This window comes from Salminus brasiliensis, chromosome 22 (genome assembly GCF_030463535.1).
Source record: "Salminus brasiliensis chromosome 22, fSalBra1.hap2, whole genome shotgun sequence".
Classification (NCBI taxonomy): domain Eukaryota; kingdom Metazoa; phylum Chordata; class Actinopteri; order Characiformes; family Bryconidae; genus Salminus; species Salminus brasiliensis.
In genome coordinates, this window is record NC_132899.1 from 19466777 (window position 1) to 19485196 (window position 18420).

An 18420-nucleotide genomic window follows, 5' to 3' on the forward strand; every position below is an offset into this window, starting at 1 on the left:
GTTAGGATAGAGCTTTGAGGGTGTGTGTGTGTGGGGGGGTTGGGGGCTGTGTGTGTGTGTGAAGCACAGCTATTAGGTGATATGCCAGACACTACGAGAGAGAGCGAGCGGAAGGTCAGCGCAACACAAACAAGCTCCAGACTGTAAATTCAGAGAACTTGTGTATGTTGTGTTGACTAAACCCACTGTCCCTCTTTCTCTCTTCCTTCTATCTTCCTCACACTCTTTAACTCCCAGAAGAAAAAAAAGCTGAAAGTGGATTTATGGCCACAACTTCCTATATAATTACTACAAGGCACAAAATCAAACAATCAGCCCACACAACACTGCAATTGCTGGATTAACTCACATCTTGGAACACTCAAGAGTGGAGCGAGCGAGAGAAAAGAGAGAGGGGGGGTGGATGAGGCGAGCAGTCCAGATTTGAGCTTAGTTTGTGGAGAAACAGGAAAAGGGCGGAGTTAAAGGCTCCATTCAGAAAAAGGAACAGCGAAGGTGGAGCCTGGTGTAGGACATTTTCATGAATGGAGCCGACGAAGCTCCAGTCTCGAGTGTAGCCACAAACCAGTGATATGTAAATTACTACTTCTGCTGTTTTCAGGATTTAAATAACTACAGCATGTAAGGTCAGAACTTGTGCAGGTAAGCACGGATAATTAAGAGAAGGAGAGAAAACAAAACACAAAAAAACCCACAATACACTTAAAGTCTGAAAAAAAACCCTTAGCTCTTTCAGAAAGGCCCTACAGGACTACTGTGTTCCTCATTTACTGTGATAAGCCTCTTTGGCTCTTAAACGGCATCCCACATTCCACTGGTCAATGGAGCATGTTGCGAAACAGCTGTTGGAAGCAAATGTTTCATATGTGTATCGTCTTCCCATCAATAAACAGGGGTTTTCTCTAATTTGAGACAAACTTACATATTAAAGCTGGGGAATATGATGATATTCATGATTATTGTCAAATAAGCTTTTTTGAATATATTGTGGAGATCATTAGTACTACTACAACACTGACCAACTGCATGCAGCATTGCAAAAGAGAGGATGAGGATTCATTTAAGGGTTAATTATAAAGGCATTTATAAAGGCATTAAATAAAATTGATGGACAACTGGTATTCTCATCTGACCAGAGCACCTTCCTCCATACATTTGAGGAGTCTCCCACATGCCCTCTGGCAAACTCAGAAACTTCCTATTTTTGTCTGTGAGTAAAAGCTTTTTTTCTGGCCACTCTTCCATAAAGCCCAGCTCTATAAGAGTTTTGGTGGGTGGCCCTCTCTTGGCAGGTTTATTGTGGTATCATTTTCTTTCCATTTGATGATAATAATGATGATTTGATTTGATAGTGCTCCGGGGGTCATCAGAGAGTTGGATATTTTTTTATAACCCAACCCTGACTTGTACTTCTCTACAACTTTGTCCTTGACTTGTTTGGAGATCTCCTGTGTCTGCAAGGTGTTGTTTGGTTAGCGGCACCTTTTGCTTAATGGTGTTACAGCCCCTAGGGCCTTTCAGAAAAGGTGTGTATATACTGACAGATCATGTGACATGTAGATTGCACACAGGTGGACTTCATTTCACTAAGCATGTGACTTCTGAAGGTAATTGGTTGCACCAGAGCTTTTTTAGGGGATTCGTTTTGCAAAGAGGGTGCATACATATGCACATGAGAGTTTTCAGCTTTTTATTTTCACAAAATAATTGTTATATATTTTCTCATTTCACTTCACTAACTATTTTGTGCAGACTCATCCTATACAGTTCAGATAAAACATTTAAATACAGGTTGTTATGTGACAAAATAATTTAAAAAGTAGCTAAAGGGGTCATTATTTCTCGTAAGCCTTGAAATTAAGACATTTTGATATGACCAGAAAGATGAATGGAGCAGTGGATGATTAAAAAATGACTGAGAAAGCATTATAAGTTATCATAAAATGAATATCCATATGCCTTGTAGTTCAGAGGTAGTGGGAAGATAGCTTCACACAAATGAGTATACATGGATGATTAAGCGTTTATTTATTTTAAAGACTTTTTTGTTCTCAAAAACTATTTATTTAACTAAATATTAAATAAAACGTCTAAAACATACTTGATCATGTGCAGTTTATAACATTTCAGTCTACAGTTTGAGTTTTTACTATACAAATACTATTAAAAAAAACGCAAAGTACTCATTAGGCAAATGTGATTTCAAACTCCTGAAGCGTGGTGTTGAAGTATTTGGGGATTTACAGTTTAATAGCTCTGCTCACAACTGCTGTTTATGTCCTGCTGACTTGCCCTTGTGCTAAATTACGTACTACAGACGCAGCGCTTCGAACAGGTTTTGGACGAACGAGCGTGGACTTCATCTGCTGTGGAGTTTTACTCAAACATGACAAAAAACAGGCCGCAGCTGCCTCACATGCAGTGAGCTAGTTAGGGCTTATTGTGGAAAATGAGGAAGAGATGCAGATAGATTTGTCAGCTGTGCAGGTGTTGCACAACATCATGCCCCACTTACAAGAAGAAAAAAGAAGAAGAAAGGGAAAAGGGTGGGGGAAGGGGGTTTCTCAGCTTTGGCTGAATGGGCGGCTAAACATTTGATTCGATCACAGCATGTTTTTTTGCCTCAGATGTGTTTACAGACGAGAGACAAGGAGACTGTTATGAAACTTGGCGCGCTGGCACGACTTATCAAAACATCTGACTCACCTAAAATGTACAACTACGTACCAGCTTCGGACAAGGCCATGCACGCCACTGCAGTGGCACAAAGCAACGTTTCATTTCCCCTAGATGGGAGGCTTCAATACACCCTCACCACACCGACCACAAACACGAGAGACAATGACTTTGTCTATGTCTTTGTCTATGTGACTATGTTTATGACTGCCTGTCGGCAGCAGCATCTTGTAGGAACTGCCAAGAGCACATGAATTATTGTCGCATTATATCTTAAGAGAAAGGGTGTGCACAGCTGCCAATCAAGGCCTTCAAAGCTCTACTTAACTAATGTGACGGGCCTGTCAGGCTGAAGCTTGCATTGCGTCTGCGAAGGGGCTGTCACTGGCTGACCGCAATGTGGCAATTGGTTCTGCTCTGATGGGGTTAAGTGGACATGACCCCTCAGTGCCCCAGAGTTCATCTCCACTTCCTTCTTGCCATTGTTGGTCAACAGATAAGAACAATATGTTATAGGAGCATCTGTCAGTATAGGTCAAGCTTGTGATGGGGTTAAATGGCAATGTTTGCATACATTAGATTTGAGCTTACAACAGACAGGGACTCTGGGGAGTCTGAAATGAGGGTTTTGGATCAGCTAGCAGAGATGTGATTCATAAAACCTACACTTCTGTTTCCTCAATATGTGACTGAACTTCCTTAATGTCTATTTCTATTCATAAAATGAGATTCTCTTACAAGCTATGTTGGACCACTTTTTAATACAGTAGCCCAATAACAAAGATTTTGCTATCCCAGAGGATAAAGGAATATATAAACAAATATTAGTCAAATCATCCTAATACTGATTTAATTCAGATATAATTTTGAGTCTCCAACCATTTGTTTTAGGGATGCATGATATTATCTAAATTATATTGGTATCGGCAGATGACTGCTTAAAGGGGCCATTGAATGGGAAACTGTATTTACTTGGTTAAATAAAGAGTGACATGCCATGGACCTCAAATGCAGTTGTCTTTTCATTATAAAGAAAATCTGTCAAAACTGGGCTGTAGAAAAGTCCAATTCCAAAACCCCCAAACTGTTTTGATATTTTTTATTTATACCCCTAATATTTTCATACATGCAGCCCATTAGCAAAAGCTTTTCCAGCCCTAGCTAGGCAGGCGTCATGGTAAAATGCAATGGCCACTTCCAGTAACACAAGAGAGAAGCACATCACCACCAGACTCTGCTAGATATTGGAAAACAGGTCGCGACACGAACCAGCCCTTGTGACCACGGCTTTGCCTGAGGCCTGATCCGGGGAAAGGAAAGTCATAAGCACTGCGCAAGGACGTGAAAGGCAGGATAGCGAGTGGATATTCATGCTAGGCTAAAAGCTAACCCTAACTGACAGGCTTAACCCTGTCTCCAGCTAGCTAACCGCACATCATCAGAGGACAAATAAAAATATGAAATAACACATTCTATGCCTTTTGTTAAATATATATATATATATATATATATATATATATATATATATATATATATATATATATATATATATTTAAAAGCTGGGCTACAGTTACCTTTTATAAACGTTCAGCAGATGTCGTACATGCAAAACATTGGATATTAGCATTGTTTCAAAATTCCCATTTCTATTGCTCAATTTGCCATGAAATGTAGCATAAACAAAAAAATTAGCTTCAAGATTTTAATATGATTTGCTGGTGAGTTTGACGTCAACAACACAACAGAAACAGATCACAGCTGCCTCACATGGAAGCGGCTAGTAAGTTCTCTGGAAAATGAAGATGAGGAGATTGAAACTGATTTGACAGCGAGATTTGGGTTCACAAGAGGCAGACATTCTGTCCTTTCTCCTTTACCAAGACACTGCCCAGTTCGAGTTACAATTTCTGTTGCAGAAAAAAAAGATGTTGTTTGTGTGACTCATGCCTTGAACTCTTTAACCCATGAAAAATGCCAGTAGAGTTTCCACAACACGGCCTGCGGACTTGCCAACGTGGTAAAGGCCCAACCCATAGGTCTGTGAATGGCTTTGACAAAAGGTCCTGCAGAACTGTTTACAGAGCGCACACCCCTCCACAAAGCCTGGCACGCCATTGTGTGGAAGCACAACACAAAAAGGAAAGCAGTTGAAAAGGCAGCCTTGGCGTTGTGTTGTACAGGAATTTGCTTTCCCATTTACACCTCAGCCGGACACAAAAGCCAATATTTGTAGGCGACTTCTGAATGATCTTTTACCGGTTTCCTGAACTGCTCAATTGAGCCTTTGAAGTGCATGCAAATGAAGTTGCTCTTTAATACAAGCATCCAAATGTGACTGTACGAGCAGCAGGCCATGTAGCCAGTGTTTCCTACGCATGGCCTTCAGGAGGACACTATTATATCTCTGGCAAGTCCCACAACCGCACCTAAGCCTCAAGCAGTTCCTCAACCAATCAGTCTCAATCTCTCAGGCCAAGGGAGTAGTGACCTCTCTCGATCTTTCACATTCACTCTTTTTCTCCCTCACTCATTCAGTCGGAAATTGACTTTTGAAATTTCTGCAGAATAAATTCTTTAAGATGTAAACAAAGTCATTCAGAGTGGTTTGAAATGTGTCGTCCTGGAAGAGCTTACAGACTCAGCAGTGGTGATAGGAACCAGACGCATTAAAATGGTTCACTGCATCTAAAAATATACCTCACAGTTACTATACAGCTACTATTCGACATTAATTTCCTTTTGTTATAGTTTTGAGAAACAAATTCAGCCTAAAGTCCTTTTTTTAAAGTCATTTTAGTTGAATTGGCAAAATAGTCCCCCTCCAAAAAAAGTATTTTACCATTATCAATAACTCAGTAGATATGTATAGGCCCACTGGTGATTTTTGTACAGTAGTAAAGACTATGAATATATGCACATAGACTTGCTGGTTCCTGTTACAACCACTGCAACGAAATTGTATGTTTTTTCTAGAGCTATTCCACAACAAACCACCCGAATAATCTTTGTTTACATCTTAGCAATTAGGCTTAATCACGTAGACAACATTTCATGCCACATACATGGAGAGTAGCAGCTACTTTTAAAAATAAAGGTTTCTACATGCTTTAGCTTATTATGTGTTTCTACAAAAAATACTTTTCACATTTCAGGGTTCTAAAAGCTGTAGCTTGGTATATGGTTCTATGAAAGAACCATTACATTTTACTCAGGCTCAGACATCTCACAGTGCCCTAAAAAACCATCAGTGGAAAACTTTGGTCTTTTTGTTTTTTACTTTTTTATCACCTTTATTTTTTAGAGTGAAAGCTGCCATCTGCAAAGTATGAACAGAAGTTTCACTTACAGTTTTCTGAGTGGAAGTCAGGAACAAACTGCTCATCACTATCAGGAACTTGAGCTGCAGTTCGGGGAAAAAATATAAGACATACTTAGAACACTGACTCAAGATTCATTAGACATATAGATTCATACACATATTGCCATGAACACTCATTACAAAGAGATAAATGTGAAAGTCTATGAACTGAGAACCTTAGCAAAGACCGGAAGTTGGAAATCCTGAAAGCTCTACACATTATTTCTAAATACATTTTCTTGAAATATTGTCCTCATGATAATATGAGACTCGAGGATCAGAGTCATAATTTGTCTTAAACAGAGCCATTAATCTTAATTCATTTGGGAATAGACTAAGCCTGTCCATTAGGCTAGCCTGCCTCTCCCTTCATCTTCATCTGTTTGAAACCTGAGTTACTGCCTGTGGACAGCCATGCGACCTTCACCTCCACTTTTGCTTGTGCCAGCACTTTTCCATGAGCACCAGATCAATACCCTGTGCTGAACACTGTGTATGTATGCGTGTGTGTGGATAGCTTGATTACTACTAGATTCCATCCGATATACAGTGTATAGTCCCCCCCTTTTTTTTTTTCGAAATTTGCAATTTTTACAGCAACTCATGACGAAATTTGGTGTACAAAAGCCATGGTATGCATCACATTCTCAGGTTTTACTCATATTTAAACACTTTTTTAAACTGCATGTGCACCAACTTTTCTTTCATTACACAACTTGGATATTAAATATTAGATCATATAATAATAGAATATAATAACTAATAATGAATAGAAGTTTACTGTGATAGAAAGTTACAGTTACTGGAAGACCAAGAAAATAATGGTTGCATACTGGTAAAAAAAATAAAATAAATAAAAATAAATAAATAAATATATATATATATATATATATATATATATATATATATATATATATATATATATATATATATATATATATATATATATATAAATCTAATAAAAATATTATGAACTACTAATCTACCACTCATTAGTTCTACTACTACTAATTAGTTATTTAAGGTAAATGTGAATAAAAAAATTTTAAACATTAAAAACAATGTGTAATCAATCATCACAGCCTCAATTCCAGACATTCCACAACTATTTCTAGTGTGTGTGTTTGCTTTTGGTCTGGGAGTATTCAGAAGCTGAATGTGATAAAGGGCTCGCAGGCAGCCAGTGTTGCGTAGCTGATTGTCAGCCATGCTCTTGTGTCTTATTGAACCAAACTGATAGCAGATCAATACAGAAGCGCAGGAACTGATGGCCTCCCCAAGCAGCACTAACACCATCCATCTCTCTCTCTCAGCGTTACTCTGTCTGGTCTTATCCTGCTGATGGACTTTCAGACCTGACTGGTGCAGCTAATGGACGTGCAAACAAGGGCTGGATGATATGGAAGATTTGTACTGTATTGTGATTGTATTGCTACATATTTCGATTATGATATTACCTTAGTGGGAGTGTTCAAACATCAGCCAGCCTTAATTAGGCAAGAACAATTAATAGTTTTGGTTTCTGTGAAAACTTTAATCCACTTAAATAGCCAGTGAGCAATTGTGACTGGTCCAGATGCCCATAGGACATAATAAACAATTCAGGGGTTGGTACTGCATACTGACTTCTGTAATATCAGACTTGTGAAAGCTGATATAGGCCATTGTGCAACCCCCCAGTGCAATTCTCCTTAGGGATGCACAATGATGAAGCTAAATCCTGTTGACATCAGCAGGTCACTGCTTAAAAAACATCAACATTTCTCTTTTTTCATAAACACTTGTGTATCAACATTAAAAATTAACAAATGAAAAAGTAGATATAGGCATTGGCTCACACTTCCCATATCAGGGCATCCCTAAATCGCCCTAGTTCACACACAATGAGAAAGGGGAAAAAAGCTTTGCAGGGCCTGGTGTTCATGTCTAATGTCTCATCCTGCCCACATTCAGCCAACTGAAGGACATTTCTCTGACAATGTTGATGCGCTCTGCTCAGTGAAGGGTTCTGGAATTCATCACCTGCTTTAAGCCCTTTGAAGACTGGCTCTTAAGGTCAAGCAAGAAGTGGCTGAAGTGAGAGGGGGGAAGAGAAAGAGAAAAAAGAGCACAACTGGCTCCCTGTCCATGATTGTGATTGTGATGAGAAGACCTAGTTTTTCTATTATTTCTATTTTTATTTTGCTTTAGAACTATATTTTTCTTGCAGGATAGAAACATCATCCGAAGGAGTGGTTCCCGTTTTTTTCTTCATGTGGAGCAGTTCACATGTAAGTTTGGTGCTGAGTACTTTAGCGATGACAGCAAAAAAAGAGTTGGACCTAAATGCAGACACTGGCTAACCTCAAATAAGGACTGGTTCTGCCTCTTCTGAGGTCACGTTGGGTGAATGCAACACACACTCATATAAACACACAAATGGAGATGGTAAGTCTCAAATTGCAGAGTGACATATAGTAAAACTCAATATGGTTCCATAAAATGTTTCAGTGGCAATCTGTGGTTATGCTGAGTTTGCATTGTATGTATTTGCAAAGGAAAATACTGGGTCGATAATGGACTCTAATTTCAAGGATATCCACTTAGTACAACTTTGCTGAAAGGACTGAGTCATTCAAAGTATACGACAAACTCCTCAGGTCATGCGAAGACTTTTGTTCTGTCCTGTTTCATACGCAGTGCTGGTAAACCGGAGCAGGGAAATGGCTAAAATAAGAGCAGTCTAAATAGTCAACGCCAACACAAATAATGCTGTCTCCACTTCCCAAACTGACCTTGAGAAGCATGTGCAGCTAAATCATCCCAACCTTTCGACCAGCCCTATGCCAGTAACTGGAGTCTTTCCATGACTTGGATGACTTTCATGAATGATGGTTTTGTCCTTCCCTCTTCTAGCCACCAAGTGAATTTACTTTTATAGTCGCCGCAATTATGAATCAGAACAGATCCGAGCTACACGCATGCAGTTGTTATGCAAAATAAGCTTTTTGTGGGCGCAGGTGTGCCATTGACATTAGCGGCGTCTACATGCATTTCTATGGACACAACCAACTCATTTACTCTCCAGTGCATCTGAATGAGGAGTGGTGGAAGTGGACAATGACCCACTGGGCTCGTGGCATGCCAGGCTTCAGCCGGTAGCCCTCTGCTGGGATACAGGCCAGGTAGGAGTAGGTCATTTAGACGGAGGTCATGTGGAAAAGTAAGGAATCAACTATTGCTATGGTAACTGCTAAAATACCAGTGTCCACATAATAAAGCAAAAACAGTTACCAAAAATTATCAACTTTTTAAATGATACCAGAATCATATTGATATCAACAGACAATTGCTAAAAAGAGTTTCTGAATTTAATCTGGATTTGGCTGATATTTCAAACCGATATTTAATGATGTATTTAAGAGCAGAATAGCTACTAGGATAAGATATCTGCATTCTATTTACCTGTAGCTGTAATGCTGATCCAGGTAAATGTAGTCCTGATTTCTACAGTTTATAAATGGTTATATATCGGCATCAGCAGATTTGCACAAAATACCAATTATACTGATACAGGAATTCTGGGCTGGTGCCTCTATTTCTCATTTATATATGGCAGACTAGGTTTCCATTCCCCAGCCGGAAAAGCTCATGATTCTGTATAGCAATAAGAGTCCTTGGGCAAGACTCCTAACACTATGTTCACTTATCTGTGAAATATCATATAAATGTAGGTTGCTCTGAGTGCCAGCCAAATACCATGAATGTAAAATGACATAAATTGTTACATGTTATTTTTTACTAGGGATGGGCAAATAATTAAAATTAATCAAACCCGACATTCAGAACCTCTTCTTGACGTAATCTTGCACATGACAGTTATTTAAAAATGTTACATTCTGTAAATTATTTTTTGTTAATTCTGACTTTCCCCTCTCCTCCGTAAAATACGGAGAAGAACTCCAACACAGAGCCAACGGAGCAACTCAAGCAGCTTATAAAATCGTTCCTTAATCATGATCAAGGCAAAACGCTCCATTATAATATTTCATACCTCTGCAAAACACCAACTACATTTTATGTTGTGTGAATGGGCCAACTGAAATGATCCAACATTACTTACAACAGTAATATTAAAATCTTGCTACATTTATTAATATAATCTTATTCATTTTTGAAGTCAAAGTTTTTAATAAAAAAAGTTTTTAAACCTAAAAGAAGAAGAAACCTAAAAGAAAACTCTTTTTTTCTAGCTAGCTGGACTGAGTGTAAACGTGACTTGGGGCAAAGCATAATAGTGCATTTAAAAATTGTAATAGAGCATAAAGAGCAACAGCCTAGCCTCATTTGCAGTCAAATATGCATTACATCCATTGATTTATGATTCATGCTACATACACACACACACACACACACATATACACACATAAAAAGGTACTTTTCCTGGGCCGCTGCCGTTTATCATGTACAATAGAAGGAATCATTAATCAACTAGGCCTAGCGCACATACTGTAAGCGCCACACTGACTGAGATCATCACCCCACATGGTTAGGAACACAACCCCGACGTGCTGTTTCACCAGGCAGGCCTCACACACTCCGGCCTCTCTTCTCAACCAGCGGACCATAAACGCCACAATCAGAAAGAGCAAAGCCTGAGACTAAAGATTATTCTGCCACTTCCTGTGTGACGGAAACCGCGCTGATGCCCTTTTGAGCGTGCTCAGATAAACGACATTAATCTCCTACATATTCCTCTATCCTGTTGCTATAGTGTAATTCTATTAGAGCCACTCAAGTTTTCTTCTTTTCTGCCCTCGAGGAGGAGCAAGAGGCTGTGTTTTTTATGAGTCAGAGCAGAGGCCAATATTTGGTCTTTCAGATCAAACAATAAATCATTTGAGCTTGTTTCAACATGCCTGAAACGGAACATATGCGATATGTGTAAAGAACAAAAATAACATTAAGGATTGTCTGAACGTCAGTGCCTCAGAGCTAAGTGGAACCCAACCCAATCTGTCTCTCTCGTTCTCTCTCTGTCTGTCTCTCTGTATGTGTACACATGTGTGTGTGTGTGTGTGTGTGTGCCTGGGACCAGTTAGCTTCCAGGAACGTCTTGTCACAGGCTTTGAAATGCAAGTCAGCACAAGAATGGAAGTACGTCTGTGCAAGCGTGGAGACATGTTTCCTTTTTCTCTCAGGGACCCTGAATGACTTTTTTTTTTTTGGTCAGGCAGATCCTGGGAGGAGCCAGGAGGTCTGTCTTAAAAAAAGGTAAAGGCTAATGACAAGACTCAACAAGTTTATCCATTCAGAACTTTCTTGTCCTCTTTCTCTCTCTTCCTCTCTCCCCTTTAAAGTGTGAAAGCCCTCAAGCCGCTGTTTTTACAATATGGTGAATCACCCACAACCTCAATCACCTGATAATAAGCTGTTTGGCCTATCCAGTCGAAACAGCAGTAACAGACAGACTGCTCTCTTCTTATCGAGGGGAACTGTTACAAGCAAAGGACCTTACAGAGTGCTAACCTGCCCCTTTTTAGTGTGCTAAATCACTTGGCTCACACGTTAGTCCCTCTGTTACAGGGGAATTCCACTTAGGACTCATAACTTAATCAGATCATTCAATCGTTTATTATATTCAGTCATTCAAATCATGTGATTTAATGTGAAATGTTGCATTTTGGAGAAACTTTGAATGTCTTTAAGCAGTGCTGGTGATAGGAACCAGGGGTTGAGATGGTTACAATGCAAATACAGACATTTTATGTACTGCCCGATTACCTGTGAACTTACACTTCTGAGTCTTGATATGTTTTATGAGGTTAAGAACAGTAACAGTAAATATGTGTTAAATTTCTTTGTACATATACAAATATATGTAAGAAAAATTTGTTTTTGGCCAAAACATGGTCTCAAGGAATGTATTGATCTTTTTTTTGTAATTACTCTGTATATGGTATTTGTACAGACATGAATCACTGCATACAATGTCTAGCTTCTACCACCACCACCACTGTGAAAAAGTCTGGCCTGGTAAGTTTCTCTAGAATGGTGTATTTCACACCAAACCACTCTGAATGACTTTGATTACAATGTAATGATGCAATTGTGGAGAATATTAAAAAAATCTACGACTTCCTCTTTAAAAAGTAGTTACTTTTGTAGCTTTACTTCTTAACACCCCATAGTGCATACAGTGAGACTACAGGACGAGTTCTCATTGGCATGTTTTATGCTCATTGCCTCTGTCTCGCTCCTGAATGATGTGTGAACTTCCCAGATTGACGCTGCATGATAATAGGCATTGCATGATAATTACACTCTGCTGTGGATGGGCAATATCCATTTATTTGAAAGAATACCCTTTCTGATTATAGGATGTGCTTGATCTGTTCCAGTCTGTGGTTCCACCTGGTTTAACTACAACTTGGATGTTATTTTAGGACAATTTAAAACTGTACAATTTTACAGACGGAGGAAAAAACCTTAACTTTCAATGGACGTCAGTGTAAAAAGACCTTAGCATTTCTACTGGTCCATTCAGGCAATATTAAGAACACATGCCACATTCACATTACGTCAAAAAGTGAAAAACAGCCAAAAAAAAGGAGACCTAAGGTTTTTGGATGTCAGGGACAATATGCTGGTAAGGAACTGTAACTTCAGTAGTGTAAAGAATATTTAAACCCCAGCAGACAGGCACTTCCAGTGAAAGAGACCGGAGATTCCCATTTTCAAAGTGCTGACCATTAATCACTGCAAGCATTAATTACGGCTCCACTTTGACATGTGAGCACTGACCTTGAACTACAGTTCTACAGTGTCTGTGCTCTCCTCTCAAGTACTTCCCTTCATCTGAAAGAGAGGTTCTGAACAACTAGAAAAAAGCTTCACCTGTTTGCTAAGTATTGTAATTGCTTAAATTCAAGAAGAAAAAAAAGAGTAATTACAGTCTACTTCACAGACAAACCCAATCTCATGATTTCGATAAGTTAATTATATATTTATATCTTTCCAATTTTAGTTTTGGTTCCAGTTAAAGTTTGGGTGTAAATCTGTAGTGTAAGGTTTTTTCCCATTGCAAAAACAGGCCAGACATTAGCTGTTTATAAATATAGAAATATATAAAAGGTAGTAGTAAGAGGTACTTTTGGAACATTAATAGTAAAACACACATTCAGTTCCCCTGTTTTCTACCAGGGGATATATAGGCATACCAGCACATATGACTGAGTAAGCTACACTAACGCCCAGACAACTTTAAAGACACATAAACAGCATTCAAACCCAATTAACCCCCAATCTATGTGTATTCAGTTCACAGATTTTATAGTTGGTCTATAAAATGTCAAAAACAGTAGAGATCAGGAGCTGTGGCTTTAAGCATGCCCCTTTTGTCCACCACTCTCTGGCCTGCCTGGACACTGTAAATAATTTCTGCCAGGATTCATTTCAACTATTCGCCTCCTGACCGCCCGGCTTTGATGCTGTTTGTTTGCATTAGCCGTGGGCCTGCCACTACGGACCAAACTGGCCAGGTTTCCAGATTCTATGTAGTTCACAGTCGAGGATAATGACTAATTTTAAGACGAGGCCAACAGCATCTTCAAAACCTATGCACGAAAAAAAAACAAAAACCCTGATTTAACATGGTACCAGACTATCAAATTCATACTGGCTGAAGCTCCATTTTTTCCTGAGATCTGGGTAATAAAATCAACACCGGACTCTGGCCAGGAGTCAAACAGATCGCGTTTCAGTGCGTCCTGGACTATCCAGCCATGCGCCTAATCAAAAAGGACCGTTCCTTTTTAGTATCTAATTAATCCTTTAATTTCCAGCGTGGCAAACAGGCGCTGCTGTCCCTCTGACAATCTTCTACTGCCACTAGAGGGGCATAGCCACCGAGATCCAGACATACAACAGACGCAAAAGGGAATGCCAGAGTGCCAGTCTCACCTTCTGTCAGCCATGTCTCCTGAAGCTGACTTAAATCCTGAAAGAGATCTGAAAAAATAAAAATAAAAAACAGATATTAATGCTTGAGATCAGATTATTGCTAATTAAATCTCATGGAAAAAACAACAACTCAGAGGCACCTTTTCTCTTTAAAATTCAATCACCATAATAACAGCCTCTGCTGTTGGTAAACACACATTTCCCAGCTATTGGAAAGATGTACTGCTTGCATAAAGGCCACAGTAAGTTTCCTGGACGTGCTTGTTACTTTACCTTCGGATTCCTGAGGGGGTAATTCGGTGTCCATGTATTTCCTTTTTGCTGCCATCAACAGTCTATTTAGGGGCCCATTTCCTTGCGACCTCTGCAAAACAGCAAGTACATTATGTAAGTGGAAATATAGCCTACACACAAATCACTGAAAATAATAATAATAATAATATCTGGTCACCTCATGATGAATTATTATTTGCAAATGCACATAAAAATGATAGAAGAGAAATCTAAATACAGACTTATTTGAAATTCCAGTGCTTTATATTTGTAAATGTATAAATGTATGCTGTATAGATACATTACTGTTTACTAATATATTTATATATATATATATATTATATATATTTACAAGTAATGCATTATATATAATACTAACTGTAAAAACTGTTGACAGTGGAGTTTACTAAAATAAGAAACCATGTAATCAAACCTTACTTCTAATAACACGTCATTAAAGCCTAAAAGTACACAAGTCCCCAAATGTGCTATCTGGCAACCCTGACGATATCTACTGGAGGTCTCAGTTAGTTAGTAGTCGCGCACCATTGCTGGGGATTTGCGGTATAAACATGAACTTTCTTGCTATATTACACCTTCTAGGCTACAACTATGCGCCGTACCATGAAGGGATAATGCCATATTCCACTACAACATCGTGAACAAGTGCTAAATAACTGCTTCTGTCGGGTATTTTGGTTGAAACTCGGCTCGGTTTCAATCGCAGCTGCGCTCGAAACAAATCACAGAGGCATCGGCGATGAGAGAGAGCGAGAGAGAGAGAGAGAGAGAGAGAGAGAGAGAGAGAGAGAGATCAACAGCCAAACACACGTTCAGACAAAGCTTGGAGATCCACATGGGCACGACAAAACGGGATACTTACATTAGCTAAAGTATAAGGCACTTGCTGGTCCAGATATCCATCCATCTTATAATCCATGCGTTAGCCGTTCGTGGTCATTTGGGCTGTGCTGAGTGGGGTCCGCGCAGTCTGCAGGGAGAAGGAAGAGGGGCAGGAGAGGCAGCAGGAGTTGTGAATGGAGCCGCGAGAAAGCTGCATACGTAATGAGCTCCATTCAGTAAAAACGCAGACTGGCCTACAGCACACACACACACACACACACACATACACACACGCTCGCGCACGCACTCTTCCTCAAACCCCAAATCAAAGCTCACACAACACAGGAACACTCCTTTCCTATATGCGGCCACACGCTATTGTCTGTGGCGTTTATAAAAATAGTAATCCAGGCAAAGTTAACTGTGCAAACGTGGATGCAAAGATAATATACTGCGCTCTTTCAGCTCTTTTTTTACTAAAAGCTCACAAAAAGTAGTAAAAAAAAAAAAAGTCAGTGTTAAATATTTAATAGTTAAATATGAATGTAAACATAAATAAAATAAAATAAAAATCAACAGCTTGCCTTGAATTGTGATTTTGTTCACGTGCCCAGGTGGCAGAAGTAGCTAAACAAATCATAAATATTTATACATATATTAAAAAAAAAAAAACTTTTCTATCCTCAAAACTTTACTGCTGATTTGCTATGGGTTGTTTCTCTCGCTGTCGTCTGTTCGCTCCAGTCACAGGAGCTTGGTGATTGGTGGATTTGCTCTTTCAGGAGCTCGGATTTCTCTCAGTCTTTGTCCACATGAATGGTCTTACTTATGAATGAAATCTCGGCTCCTCCTTTGCACCAATCAGAACCCAAACTGTACCAAACCATAGCAACAGGGGGCGGGGTTTGCAGCCAAGCGACCAATCCCCTGCGCCGGGACCCCGAGAGTTTCCCTCCTGGTTTTTGCAGTTGTTTTTCATTCACAAAAAGGAAAGAGAAAGTTGAGGGAGGAGAGAGAGAGATCGAGAGAGAGAGAGAGAGAGAGAGAGAGAAACTCCATTCATAAAAACGTGCCCTGGCATGAATGTACCGGGTTGTTTTCAGCACACGCTCTATTAACAACAGACACAGCGCGAAGAAAAAACAGCACGAGGTCCCTCCCCGCCAAAGCTGCACTGCATTAAAGAGTATAAACGAGGTTGATTTACTGTCAAACAGCTTAAAACACCGGCCCAGCTGGTTTATTTTCACTGTGAGTTTAGATTCAGCCTAGCTACAGATATCATGAACATTTGAAGCGACCTTCAGCTCTGTGTAGCTGTACATCAGACCACACCACTCCTAACCCGCGGTTAAAAGTGCGTGTGTTTTCACAAGATTGCCATTTTAGGTCTGCGCTTTCTGCTCGGACATTTTGAAACCTCCTAGGCTGTGGTGGGCACTTACAGTAGACGTGTTAGCTCACAACCCAAAAGGGAAAGAAGGTTTAATGAACGTTTTGAAGGTCTCGTGTGTATTAAGGAAGCAAAAGAAACGTTTCTTCCACATGCATTTAGTTCAGTTGAGTCACAACCAAGAGCATAGCTGCTTAAAGAGCCAGAACAGAAGGCTTCAATGATTTGGGGTTTTGTACTTTTACTGTCTACTTTTGTCATTTGTGTGGGTTCATGTATCAATACTAAAGTCTCGACTCTTTTCCTCCTCATCCCTTAAAATTAAACTTAATAATAATAATAAAAAAAATTAATTAAAATGAACTCAGTGTTTTTGTAAATGAACTCCGTTCTGATTGGCTGTCTCATTCGAAAAGCAGTCTGGGCTAAATCTGGACTAACTTCAGCGTGACTGGACAGAGCTATACTGCCGCAGGCCGAATAGGAAGCTATACGTATAAACCTTGTAGGTTTTCATGACATCACATAAACAATAAAGTCAAAACAGGCATTTCAGTTTCCACATATGGACGGCATGCACTGGGGAGTGAACTGTACATGTACAGTGTTTAAATACTACATCAGATTCCTCTAGAAAAGCCGTTGTTTTGGCAGGAATTGTCTAGTGTTGTGTAGGTCCCTCTCGTGTCACCAAAGCAGCTCTGACCCATCAAGGTGTCCTGTGGTTGCAAAGTGGGGCCTCCATGGATCTGACCCGCACACCCTACTGCTTCATATCCCACTGGTTGTTCTTCCTTGGAGCACTGGTAGGTACTAACCACTGCATACTGGGAACACCCAGCAAGACCTCCCTGATGTTTTGGAGATGCTCTGACCCAGTCGTCTAGCCATCACAATTTGACCCCCGTCAAAGCTGCTCACATCCTTACGCTTGTCCATTCTCCCTACTTCCGACATCTAATGTGTGTGTCCCACCCTGGCTCCTTGCTCTTTAGTTTTCCACTGGAGCTACAACACTAATGGAGCAAGGAATTGAAATCTATGTCGCCCAGAATCTGTTTGACTGACAGACATCTATTATATTAGGCTGACAGCTCCAGTGCATATCTAAAGGAGCTAAGCTCAGACACTAAACATGAAATGGCTGTCTGACTGCATTTAGGGTACGTGGGAGACTCAAATGGGCCACTTTTTGGTGAACCATCCCTTTAAACATCACAGATTTGGGGAAATAGAAAGCAACATCTATTGACCATTAGTATTCTATACACAGTCACCATCTGTAGGTAGTTAACATGTTTTTTCTGTAATAGAATACGCCAGGGGACCTACTGTATCTCATCGCCAGCACTGCTAGGTCTATTAACAAACAGCTTCATCCCAGGTCCACACCTTTACCGTCTCCCACATTAATCAAATCAAGCCTTTTCCTGTTCATTTTACATCCTGATAAGGCTGACGGTAACTGATAAGATGATGTGGGCCTCTGTTGATGCAGCCAATTAAATTGAATTATAACAGATGTGTAAATGACCTACTCAGCTGCTGTTAAGAATGAATAACGCTTAGTATTTCAATAAAGTTTTAAAGACTGAGTGCATGTAAGAGTACATACAGCCATTGCATGCGTTTACTTTATTTAGGCCTATGTAGGAAACGCATTGAGGTGACCTTTTGGCGCGGGCCCTCCATATTATCTTATCAGCACTGTTGTGAATTTAATTTTAAACTTGCTGACAAAGAAAGGGATGTTGAAACTCATGCCATGAGATTTTAAAGGTTTAATGGTTAAAGCCGTAAGTCAGGTCCCAGCACTTTGACCCCCCTATTGAGATTCCCATTATCTCCTGTGGTTCAGCCATTTGTGCAAGGCATGAAACGTATGTTCACTTTTTTCCCTGCCAGATAATCACTCTGTCTCTCAAGTGTATTGTAT

At 39.8% G+C, this 18420-nt stretch overlaps 1 protein-coding gene across 1 annotated transcript in view; it reads right to left on the reverse strand.

The window, feature by feature from the left end:
• etv4 (ETS variant transcription factor 4) overlaps positions 1-15315 on the reverse strand; it is a 38159-nt gene extending 22844 nt beyond the window's left edge. The window contains exons 1-4 of the mRNA XM_072667114.1: positions 15132-15315; positions 14249-14339; positions 13976-14023; positions 6023-6076 (exon numbers count right to left, since the gene is read on the reverse strand). Of these exons, the coding sequence (XP_072523215.1) occupies positions 6023-6076; positions 13976-14023; positions 14249-14339; positions 15132-15188 (250 nt within the window). The 5' untranslated portion in view covers positions 15189-15315. The remainder of the gene's footprint in view (positions 1-6022; positions 6077-13975; positions 14024-14248; positions 14340-15131) is intronic.
• Between the last annotated feature and the right edge of the window lie 3105 nt (positions 15316-18420).